Below are 13,011 nucleotides of genomic sequence, written 5' to 3'. Positions count from 1 at the left end.
TTAGGTGTTTATGGGAGCAAGAGGTTGTATTTGTTTCATTATAGGATATTCCAAACAGCTGAATTTCTAGGTTTAGACAGATTTCATCCCTGAGTTAAGAAAGTCTCTCTATGTAGGAAGTACATCTAGGGTGTGTTTATCTTTGGGGAAATCTCTGGGTCTAAACATATTGTCTTCAGATTTTGAAGGTCTTTTACAGTACTGCACCGAGTAAGCACTAATAACATCAACTTCCTGATCTACCATATTGGTACAAAGCATATTTTGTAAAATTTACTTGTTTTCATTTGGTGTTATCTCATAAGAAGAGGGCAGTGGGTTGACTGGAAAACAATCTTTTGGCAGATCCTCAAGCCTAGAAGACTTGAGGCTATTCCTAGACATTTCAGTGATCAGCATGCCCACTATACAAATCTGTCTTCATGGCATTTAAGAACATAGGATAATTTTCTTCTAGTCTTGAATGCAGCCCTAAAAAGACTACAAATGCCTAAATGGTATTTCAGATGTTTCAGTGAGTGGCTACATAAACCTATAACTGCTAGTGCTCAAAGATGAACTCTGAAGCACTGAAACAGGAGTAGGTACTGGGCAACAACCCTTTTATTTTTTTTTTGGCCCTGAAAGTCTCATGTTGTTTAGTTGGCAGTGGGCTCTTAAGGGGTGACTGGCTAATTGCTTAGAACTAGAGGGATAATTCTTGAAATGACAGAACCAGTTCCCCCAACTAGGTACTTCCAGATTTCAGAAGAAGGAACAGCAGCCACAAACTGTGGCTTGGGATGTTAGTTGGTGATTATCCATGGAAGATTTCAGAAGTTGGCTAGATGAACTTGTGATGGTCCATCTTCATGTAGCAGAATAGGGTAGATGACCTCTAGATGTCCCTACAATCAGATTTTCAGATCCCAAAGTAACCTCATCTCATGCTCCTGTGGGAAGCAAGGCTTGCTACCAGCTCCTTCCTTCACTGGTCTCCATCCTACCTCCTTGCCAAAGAACCAAATGGTTTCTTTTTACCATATTGCTATGGTAGTACAAGAGAGAGAATTCAGCCCATTCAGCTACTGGACTTTAGGTGCAGTCTTCATCACTTCTCCAGTCATCCTGCCTCTTTGTGAAATGCAGTGGTTCAAGTACCCTTTCTGGTCTGCAAGCAATAAACCATACAGAACAGACGGAGGTAAAAAACAGGATACATAAAAGAAGATAAATACCACCACTGTAACTATTTATTTGTTTATTGGCTTTGCATCAGTAGGGGGGATTTTGTATGGTTTTTGGAATCTAAGTCATCATTTCATTTATAGAACTATTGCAAATAAAATAACAGTTTGTGTTCAGAGAATATTAACTTATCACAAAAAATCCAGGGTCTCTGCAAGTTCTGTTATTAATTAGAACTACTAAATCATATTAGAACAAGAGTGTGTGAATATAAATGCGTGTATTTTAACCAGAACGTGCCACAGTTTAAAACATTTATTAAGGTCAAGCATAAACCCAAATCCAGACCACATGATAAATCTAGATTTGTTGTGGAGTCTCCTTCTATGGAGATATTCAAGACCCATCTGGACCTGTGCAACCTATTGACACCTATCGTAGGGGACTGGCTTTAGCAGGGAGTTGGACTTGAAGATCTCTTGAGGTCCCTTCCAACCCCCGTGACTCTGTGATTCCATGATTTGATTGGATATGCTTTGCCTTTCTTAGTCGAACTTGTTAGTGCTTTGTCAACCAATGAAGTGACTCCTGTGAACTGATGGATGAAATCTTCAGTAATGTTGGCTCCTGCTAGGTGACAAGCATTTCCTAATTTGTCCCATCCTTTCTTTGTCTAAGGAAAAATCCATGCTATGCATGTGCATGACAGTAAAGCCCAATTGCTGAGCTGCAGAATTTATCAGTAAGTCTCTGTAAGCTTATCTACAACACGCAGTCTGTGAATAGTGACATTCTACTGTCAGGAACTTGTCCTAACTCCCAATAAAAAGAATTAAAATAGTTTGAAGTTACTGTCACTCCTGAGCTTCAGCTGATTAATGCTATATTTCACTGTCAATCAGAACAACTGTGGATGGAATCCCAGACTTTTTGCAAGTCAACTGAAAAGCTCTCTTCGACTTTGAGTGGGGAACAATCCAACAAATGCTTTCTCAGGGGCTGAGATGATTTTTTGTTTTTGAGCTATATGCAAAATGTCTGTTCTTCTGTGGCTTTCAGATATTTTTCTGCATGACTAAACTATCTATGCACCTATTATTACTAATGAACTGATATATATTTCCACTATCATATCCTGGCATGCCCTTAGGCCTATATACAAATATTGGATTGCCTAAATTAAGAAAATAATTATACCACTCAGCAGCATATTACTGAAGTTTATCATTTGGGCATAGATTATAAATATTGTTGATTACTTTAATCAGAGAATGTGTAAAATGAGTGATAATTAAAAAAAGAATGACAACCTCTTCTTTGTAACCGTGCTGATGGTGCAAACAAGTTGATATATTATTCAGAATTCATTAAACTGTCAGAGAGAGCAATTGTTGGTGGGATATTTTTGATACAATTAACACAATTAAAAAAAAAGAGGAAGCAGTGGTTAGAGGAAGCCACCTGTGTAAGAAGGAGCTTTGCTCCGATTTGCATAATATGCAAAATATGCATAATATCTGCAAACATGCAGATTTTGAAGATGTAAAATGGATGCACAAATGTATAAACTACAACATCTTATGTAGATTTTAATAATGTGACTGTTCTGAATTAAGTATTTTATGATTCATTATAGTTTTTCATAGTTTTCTACTTTTACACCATTTTTCAATTAATTGATCATTTTTTCCTGTTTTGAAATATCACCGAAGTTATAATTATCTAGATGTCATTTTTTGTGTCAGTCTATTTATCTTTTTGTACCTGTCTGCCTGCCTACCTGCCTGTCTGGGTCTATTTACCTGCAGTTCTTCTCTGCAGCTATATCAAATCCATCAGTAGTTGATCCCTGTCAGGATGCACTACTGATATTTGTGGTCTCTGATGAGGGTGCCTGGCTTATTGAGAATAAGGAGACTTGCTGGCAGTACCTACATTTTCATTACACTGTGTGCCACCACATCCCAGCATCAACACTGTTGTTAAAGGCAAGGCAAAACTTCTTCCATGTTTTTTGGCTTGCTCTTTGTAACAGCCTTTCCAAGCTTCCAGGGCTGGCCTGCTCATCATGTATTTCAGTGCATCTGAAAACTAACTGGAGCTTATAATGTCCTGATTTTTCTCTTTTGCTGTGTAATCAAATTCCTTTTCCTGTATTAAAAAGTCTCTTTTCCTGTATAATCCAATTCTCCTTTATTAGTGTGGTTGGCTCTTATATGGCTATTCAAAATAATGAAGGAGATGCTTCCTTCCTAAGCTGCTTCTGGAGATTTAAAAGGGAAAAAAAAGGGTTCATCAGACATAAATCAACGTGGGCTCTATTGCTGTAGATTTGCACTGGTTTAGGACATAATTCTAGCAAGATCAGTATTCCTGATCTTTGCACATCTTATCTACTCAAATGCATGGCCTATGCGTCATAGTGAGTGCTGTTTCCCATCCACTGCCACTTTCTTAGTTCACTTGCAGGAGAAAGCATAGGAGATCTCATTCCACCATCATGTGGATAAATTACAATGATTTGTCCAGCAGTTTTGTTGACTGGAGGTCTGCCTGCTGCTGAATTTGGGTAAAATTTTTAGCAAAAATCATTTCACCATTTCAGGGAAGATGACTGCAGAAAAATAGAGAGCTTGCCTATGGCAAACTGGACAAATACTGCATTTGTTTGAAAGCCTCTAGACTCTGTGCCAGGAAATCATTCTTTCCTTGAAAAATCTGCCCAGGCCTGGCAATGGAATAACTCATTGAAATATCTGTTTTCAGGCTCCACTCAGGACTAGGAGAGACATGTCCAAAAATGTACAGCCAAATTCTATAAAGATGCTTTGTTCTTGACATGTCTGAATTCACATGGGCTGAGAATGATGCTTCAAACACTGTTCCTCCTGCTTGCTGTGGGCCAGAGAAGTGCTGAAAATTGGGAAAAGAAAACAACTATTCTGTGGTGTCAGCTCCTCTGTGTCTGTCCCTCAGAGGCATAGAGGTTTATTGGAGAGCCACTAAAGTCTATGTGAAGGGAAGAAAACTGAATCTGCCTGGTAGAAGAAGTGGCCAATAGCAGATAAATGAAAACGGAAATAAAAATAAAATATGTTTTAAAAGATAAAGTCTGTTAAGGGATGGAATAATTGAAAAAGGACCCAAAATGGTAACTGGATAAATAGGTTGAGTTTGAAAAAAAAAAAAAAAGGAATTAAGGAGATGGAGTAGAAATCAGTGGGTGGGAGGGATGGAACAGATGGGAAGCTGCAATTTGAATGGCAGAATGTTCAGAAGGAAGTTCAGTGTTGGAAAATCAAATATAGAAGTCTTCCTGACTGCCAGCTCAAACTTTCCTCTGAAGTATAAATGGCACTGAAAGACTATGGGAGTATTAGAACATCAGCTCAGGGACAGACTGAGGTTGATGTGATCTAGTATTCTGTTTCCAGTAAACTCTTCCTTAATTTTTGCTTTTTTCCAGGAAATTATACCCATGTTGCTACATAAAAATGTATCAAAGTAATTCTTTAAGCTCTGTGTTGCAGATTGTTTCTGTTTGCTTCCCTAAATAACCTAAGTTTTATGCTATGTTTCAGTGTTTATTCTCATTATTGCGAATTTTACCCTCCCTGACTGCACTGATCACATCTCTTATGCAGAAGAGATCAGGATACCAGAAGAGCTGAGACTGCAGAATAACACTGGTGACCCACACCAAGTGACAATTACAACTTTTCAGTGAACATGAAAATACCTCTGCCATATTTAATGCTGTCTTTAAGACCTTTCACCACTAGAAGGTAGAAGTCTTTTCACCATTACGCTTCTTGATGATTCACTTCAAAAAACTGTGAATACACTTCAGAAGGGAATAACTTGAATCCTCCATTTCTTGTAAGCAATCATTACAGACAGTCTACTTACAAAATAATCATGTTTAGCACTAGAACATTGTTTTCCCATCAGTGAGTTATTTGCCTCAAGGACAATATTTTATTAATAAATGTTAAACTTTTATTTTTTTAAGCCATAATGAGAATAGGGATCTTTTCTATCTACAATGTATATTATTGAAAGCTGCCTGCCTGGAATCTTGACAGTGTCAAGATAAGATGTAGGTCAATATTTTTTGGTGAATCTTTGACCTTGATGTAGTCTCTATAGCTTTTGAGATGAAAAATAATAACCCTAATAATTTTAGACAATTAGGGAATCTTGCCAGGGAAATCACATTAGTCATTGTCAGAATGGAAACCAGAGAACATGAGAAAACCAAGGTGAAAATAGTCACTGATGTTTTCAAAAACAATACAAAGGTCAGAAGTTACAGTGACATAGTCACACTGTGGTTGGTGAATATATTTAAACGTAAGAAAAATTAAATATTAAAAAATAGCATAGCTTAAAGTAAAATATACCCTAGCTGAACTTGAATTTGTAGTCATTTGTAGTCATTCTGTGCTAATGGATATAAAATAACCACATTTCCTTGAGAAATTCCATAAGGAATCGTAAGAAGCACCTTAGCAGCTCAGAAAGCTAATTTATCTTTAGACAGAAAGTTGCTTCATTTCCTGACCTAACTGATAAGGTTTTCTACAAATTCAGTAACAGGAGAGCATTGTTGCACCTTTCTATACATTATGGAATAATTTCGCAACACAGTGCTGAAATAATATAAAGCTATATATATATAAAGCTATGCCTGTGTTAATGAAGAGAAACTGAAATCATAAAAAAGAGCAAGGGATAAATCCAGTAGAGGAGATGGATGTCTATACTGACATTTAAGAAAAAAAACAGGCTTAAATCTCAACAAAAATAGAGGATTTAACCTGAAGGTTCCTAATTTTCACCCAAAGAGAATCAAGTTTTGTTTTCAGCTCCTGCAATTGTTCCTTTTCTTAGTCCAGTAGCTGCAGTGTGCACCATCCAACAGTAGTTCCATAAGCCAGGACTTCCCAGGTACTCAGTGGGGCTCATTTTCCACCTATATGCCTTCACGTCCTCTCTCCAGTGTGAAGCTGCTCCCATGGGTAAGAGGACACAGCTCAGCTCTGACACTCTCCTGGGAGCCACACAAGGACTAGGGTCACCATATCCCAGTGCCACAACTGGAAGTCAACCACTTACTTAGGGCCAAAGGGGATGCACTCATTGCCACCTCTCCTTCTTCCTGCCGTGATGGAGAAGTCCCCAGTGATTGATTTTGTGTACTAGAATGAGTGCATAAATAATGAGTTTTTTCATGAATAACTTGGATTACACAACTACACCTATGAAAAATAATGTTTCTAAACGCGTTGATCAGTAACTAATGTTTTATGCAGATGTTCTACATCAGATTAACTGTACATCCTGCAAGCTTAAATTCACTTCATTTGTTAAATTATGTATTATCAGGAAAGAAAAACATAGTAAGTGGAGGAAAGTGAAATAACTGAAGAGCAGCTTTGTATGCTGGCTGCTGCTCAGACACAGTGTGTCTTGAATGTTATCTCCCAGGAAAAATCATTTCTGCACTGGGCCTTTGTCTGTTTGAGAATGCAGGTCTGTGGAGACTGAGGACTCAAAAATTTTTAGTTTCTTAGTTTTTAATAGTGGTGGGCCACTATAGTAATGCCTAGAGTAATTACTTTATTACTAGAGTAATATCTAGAGTAACAAACACTGCCTTCTTGGCAGCCGTGGGTGAAGTAAAACTGCATTCTGCGGCAGCACACTGACCCATTTCTAAGTAAGATCAATAGTATCTTTAAACATACAAAAACCAGCAGTAGATCAGGGTGCTTCCATGGAAATCACTGCCTGCATACCTTATGAAAAATAGTGAATACTGGCCATTCCTCTGAATTATCTGTCAGATTTCAGTATTCCCATGGGCTCAGCCCTGACTGTGCTAAAACCATTGTCTGAACTCCACTGAAACCAAGGAGACAAGACTTGTAGAATTGTTTCATCTACCATCCAATTTATGGGTACTGCTGAGGAAATTTCTCTACAAGATACAGCAGTAGTTTTGATTTGATAAAGTTGTCTGGACAACTAACACTGGATCTCTGAAGGCAGGGTAAGTGATCACTGCTGGTATGTGACACGATATTCACTCTTCCTCAAAGAATTGTGCAGAACTAATGGTAGTTCCAGGATAAAAATAAATAATAAAAATTGAGGCCTGGTATTGCAAGTTGAAAGACAAAGGTAGTCGAGACATGCAAAGCCTTTGGGAAACATGTTCGAAAAGAAAAAAGTCACGTTGGAGGATTTCATTTCCAGCTGAGTTGTTGCCTACTGGTCAGAACAGAGGATTATCAATTGGTGACCAGCCAAGATGCCACTTAGCATTCAACTTTCTTTCAGAGAGCTGATTTTCCAGCTATCTCAATTATTTGCAGTGGCACCATTTTAGGATGCCTTGTTTAAGGCACAGGGCTTAAATAAGCCTAGGGCTTGGTTTTTTCTTTTTTCTTTTTCAGGGGCATTGTATATCTCTTGTTCCTTTTGACTATGTGCTTCTAAGGCAGTTGAATTAGATGTGCATGAAAATGCTCCATAGGTTAAGTACTGCCCAGACCTACCTGCCATGAGAACCCTCTGATCTCTGCTCTTCAGCCTACATGATAATGCTTACTTCTCAAAGGAGGCTCTGAGGAGAATTAATCTCTTAATTTTTGAGCAGTCTTTGAAGGCTAAAATGTCACCTAAGTGTATTGCTGAATATGACCATCCAGTCCCTCTGCTATAATAAGTCTTTTAATTAGTGGTATTAATTTGAAAATGGAGAATTCTTTTCTGAAGAAATGAATATAAATGTCACCTGGGAAAAATCTAACCATGCCATTAGATTACATGCATAATTATGGTAAAAAAAATGCGTGCAAAGTGCAATCTAGAGAAATGTGCTATTGTAGTGCAAATACCAAGGAAATGAAAAAAGATTCCAAGCTGAATTAATTAATTAAGAGAAAACCTGAGAAAAATCAATATGAATAGATTATAAGAATACATTATTAAACAGAGAAGTGTTTAGCTAGATAGAGCTTGCATTAGGACAAGAGAAGATGGATGTAGAGGCAAGAGGATACTTTGGGACTGTTCAAGCTGCTGATTTTTATTTCCTCTTCACATTATGGGATGTCTTCCATGAGGTGATGGAATAGATGACACTCTGTTCTCCTGTCTCAGCATTTCACAGGATAAATAAAGGACTGCTGTGAAGCAATATAAGCTCTTAAGCACATGGACTGTTAGTGAGATTATTAGTGCCTGAATTTTCAATAGCAGGAAGAGCAATCTACTCTTTTTAAAAAAAAAAAAACACAGGCAAATGATGTAAATAAGTGTTAACCTTGAGTTCTCATGTGAACTGTACTGGCTAGCAAATTTACATTAGCATAACAATGATCAAATGAATGATCAACAGATTAATTGAAGAGTTTCTTCTGTGAGACCCTGATAAAATTTGGAATGATGATTTCTCAGTCAAATCACATTTCTGTCAATATTAGGAGACAACAAACTCTTTTCTGAATCTCGTCTACATTCATTCTTATTTTAAAGTAATTTTGTTCGTCTATTCAAATATGTAAATTTCTAACAATTAGTACACTGATGACTTGCGTCCATTTATTTACAAAAGAGGAAGAAAACAGGTTAAAACCTTCACTGAAAGCCTGCACAATATGGAAGGAAGCATGTTTAGTCTGAATGCAACCTGGCACTTGGCCATATGTTGTTTAAGTTGAAGCTTGTCATTGCTATTGATGTCCAGACGACTACTCATGTGCAATTATTAAAGATAAAGCAATTGTTTAAGAGTACTGGCAGGTCAGGGCAAAATGCATAACTCTTTGTGGTAAAAAGCCAACTTATTAAAATAATTGAACCAGTCAAAATCAACAACCATACATATACTTATGACTTTGTATGTATGTTTACATACCAGTTACAATATTGTGGTACTCCATTAATAGACAAACTGAGCAGCGACAGTGTATCCATCAAGCTAAGTATTTATATCTGAGCTTGTAACTAAATCACAAAGGATAAAAGAACCCCACTCTGAAGCGCCTTTACAATGGTTTAATCAGTCTCACTGCGAGGCAACATGGGGCTGCCTAAATATTTATATTGCCATAAATTCCACCCATTTGTAACCTCACAGACTTCCTGACTATCTCAAAATAGTCTGAATTAAAACACTGCTTTTGCACATTATTCACTCATGTCCTGTGTGTTTCTGTTAGATCAGCTGCTATAAAAAAAGCTAGGACCATAGACAGGACCATGATTTTCTGTACGGTAATTGCTTGAACATGTTCTCAGAACAAGTATTCTTTACATTAAACACAGAAAGAAAACAGTGGAATAATATTTTCAGATGCATTTTCTTTTTGTTCGAGTGGCATCACTGCCTGCTCCACCCTCACACTGCCATGTACGTGCTCTAAGATGCATTATACAACCATGTACACGGCTTATCAGGTCTGTAGTGACTCCACCCAAAAAATCAGCTGATTTAATGTTCTAAAATGCACCACTTGTGCACTATCCAAATAACCCAAGTTTTATTTGGAAGAAGGAGTCAAGAGGAGAGTGCCATTTAAAAGCCGCCACATTTTCTGCAGTCACATTATATGCGCTTTGTTTTAATCAAGACATGCAAATATGCACATGCATGTATGTACCTGGTGTGCATTACTCCTACATTGTGTAAACTAAACAGAAAGAACTTCATGAGCATTCAGGGTACAACAAGCCCCAGAATTTTTTGTAGCTGTTAAAAATCCCATGTAAGTCAATGGAGTTATCCATGAAATAGAATCTTAAAACAAAATTCCAAACACCTAATAATGATTTTTATGGCAGAAGATAAACACAGATTGTCAAGGTATGTATTTAGCACCTGACTAAGCTGAGTTATGTGAAGAGTTCTGTTCAATGCCACTGGGGCTGTTCACATTCTCAAACCCAGACACCTGCTTAAGTGTCTTGCTGGAGCAGGGCCAGAAACATAATGGTGGGCCAACTTAAGTTGATTAGAAATGTTCTGTTGGCTCCGATGATAGCAGTGCCTCATCTTTATTGCCACTTTGCAAAATACGGTGCTTAATAGGGGAAAAATAATCAGGCACTGTGTAGGTCTCTTAGTGGTCTGTTGGGTAATGCTTGGGTACAGAACAAATGCAGCTTATTTAGCAGAAAATGGAAGCATGTCCGACTGAGAAAACACCTACTCTTCCACAAGACAATAAAATTTCTTCTGTTGAATACAGCCTCAAAACAGAGATGAAATGGTTTATTGTTGTATGTTGCCTACATTCAAAATCTCCCTGAAGATAACTACAGTAAAGAAGAATGAAGTTCAAAGAAATGGTGAAAAGAAGCTTTTATCTTTGTGAGTTTTAAAGAGGGAAGATGATTTTATTAACATTCGCTTCATTTTTAATTGATCACTGTTGTGTTTAGTACTTTCAGAAACCTGAGCTAGGTAGTTATATTTCTTTTAATTGCTTTTCTAAGCTGCTCATTAGCCAGGTATTAATTGGCAAAGTGGAGCGATACGCCAACCAGTCTCTGGGCAAATCCAATGATTTCCACCATGTCTCTTGCTGCAGAAACCTCGATATTTGTGCTCTGAGAGATCATTAATCAAAGGCTGACGAGCCTTTTCTTTCCCACTGACAGCACTCCTAGCAGGGCCTTCTGCAGCGATACATCTCTGGCAGACGACAAATTATCAATACCGATTACCAGATTGCTGCAGCGGGGAGGGGAGGGCGTGCTCACACTGCAGGGCTGGCCACAATCCACAGCCCTTGTCTCCCCCCGCTATTCGGGCATCCAGCTGTCTCCTGCCCTGTCCCCAGGGGTTCAATGGCCAGGCTAAAACGCCTCCCATCCACACTGATTATTCCTCGGGAGAGGAATCATCAGCGTTCAGAGAAATAAATGCAGAATGCATCACATACAGTGCCAAGAGAGCTCGGTGCAACTTCATGCACCGTAACTGAGAGTGGCGACAGTGCACAGAGTGGGAATCTGAATGGAATTTGTTTCTTCGGAATAGATGGTGTTGGAGCTCTCCATCATCGTTTCATGTGATTTGTGTGTGCACGACTTTAATGGTGAATGACTGTGAAAACTTCACTGCGTCAAACATAGGTTCTGTCTCATTTCAAAGATGCACAACCCACCCACCACCCCCCCAAAGAAGAAAAAGAAAAAAGAAAAAAAGAAAAATGAAAAAAAAAAAGAAAATAGAACCCCAACTTAGTGTTGGGGATCGGATGCTTCCAGCAGCCGTTTCTCCCACACCCTTTGGTTTCGTATCTCCCACACCCTCACTGCGCCTCACCGCTCCCCACCCACTCCCTAGTCGCCCTCAGACAAAGGGACAGGGGCCGGGCTGCCCATCTCCCTCCCCCTGCCTCCAACCCCGGGGGTGCCCCGACGAGCACCCGTCGGTCAGAGCGGGGCTAGTGCCGAGGGTCCCCGCACCTCCAATGCGGGGAGCGGGGCTGCGAGGCAGCAGGGCGCGGCTCCATCTGAAGCGGGTGGGCAGGGAGGGGCTGCTGGTCTTGCAGCTTCCAAACGCGAGCGAACAGCAGAGCCCCCAGGGAGAGAAAAGCAGGGTGGGACCCGCTAGAAAACAGCCATCGACGGTGCAGTGACCTACTTCCCCCTCCCCGTTCTCCCCCCACCCCCACTCCGCCCCCGACAGACTGCAGGTGCGGACTCCTTCCCTTCGCCCCCCCGCAGTCCCCGGCGTTGGGCTGGGCGCGGCCGGCCCGCAGTGCGCTCCGCAGCCGCCGCCCCCCACACCGCACCGCACCGCACCCCCGCTCCGCGGTGCCTTCCCCGGATCCCCCTCGCCACGAGGCGTGGTTCAGAAATAAAGGGTATCTCTGCGCCCGCCGACGGGGCTGCGGGGCATTGGGGGCATCTCTGCGGTGGGGACAACTTTTCCGTTCGTTTTCTCTCTTTTAAATATATATCTACTTTAATGTATATATTAATATTATGTACGTTTTCGGTGCCGTAAGATACACCAATCTTTGAAATAATAAAAACCGTTTTGAAAACAAGGCTGTGCTCACGCTGCCAACCTCACCCATCAGAAAATATTTTATCTGATCTCAGGACGCTAAAAGAGCCCCGCGGTCCCACCCTCCTCCCCATCCCCCAACTCTTTTTTTCCCCCCCTTTTTTCTTTCTTTTTTCTTTATCATCATCTTTTTAAATTATTATTATTATTTTAATCCATCAAATAAATAAAAATTACGCTTAGCGTTGTCTTGATTTTTCTAAACTTTGGAGCCACCGAGAAGAGCCTGCAGAGCAGGGAATGGTGCTAGAAAATAGTGGCGGTGGCATTGGAAGGAAAAGAGACGTATTTTCTTACCCATTGCTGTTTTAGCCATGGTGGGGTATGCAGGCGCTCAGAGGTGCTGAAGGCAAAGGGGTCCAGCTACAGCAGTGCAGAGAGAGAGAGAAGACTGAATAAGGCACTGAGTCAGCAGAGTGGGGCCGTGCAAGAGAAGGAGAAAGAGGCAGGAGCCCATGAATAATTATCACTCCTCTACCCAAGCAGATTGGCTCTAGAGGTCCCCTGACATGACTCCTCCAGAGCCAGAATCTCCGGGCATTAAATATTGATCCACCAATGGTGCTGGAGTACAAAGTGCCAGAATGCAGTTTGAAATGAAAATCAGTCCTTGAATGCCTCTCCCCCCTCGGTCTGGCTTCAGTAGTACATTCCATGTCAAATGTTTTATGTCTTACATGAAAAAAGCCTATTGGTGTTGAAGGCTCTGCTGTTGCTACCTGTAAAACATGCAGAAATGCATTTTAGCACAT

General features: G+C 40.1%; 1 protein-coding gene across 1 annotated transcript in view; it reads right to left on the bottom strand.

Annotated features, from left to right (window-relative positions):
- Positions 1-12,810, bottom strand: part of STMN2 (stathmin 2) — a 33,008-nt gene extending 20,198 nt beyond the window's left edge. The window contains exon 1 of the mRNA XM_015855890.2: positions 12,557-12,810. Coding sequence (XP_015711376.1) covers positions 12,557-12,575 — 19 coding nt within the window. The 5' untranslated portion in view covers positions 12,576-12,810. The remainder of the gene's footprint in view (positions 1-12,556) is intronic.
- Between the last annotated feature and the right edge of the window lie 201 nt (positions 12,811-13,011).

This window comes from Coturnix japonica, chromosome 2 (genome assembly GCF_001577835.2).
Source record: "Coturnix japonica isolate 7356 chromosome 2, Coturnix japonica 2.1, whole genome shotgun sequence".
NCBI classification, from domain to species: Eukaryota; Metazoa; Chordata; class Aves; order Galliformes; family Phasianidae; genus Coturnix; species Coturnix japonica.
Note: the sequence above shows the minus strand (reverse complement) of the source record. Positions and strands in the feature narration are given on the sequence as shown.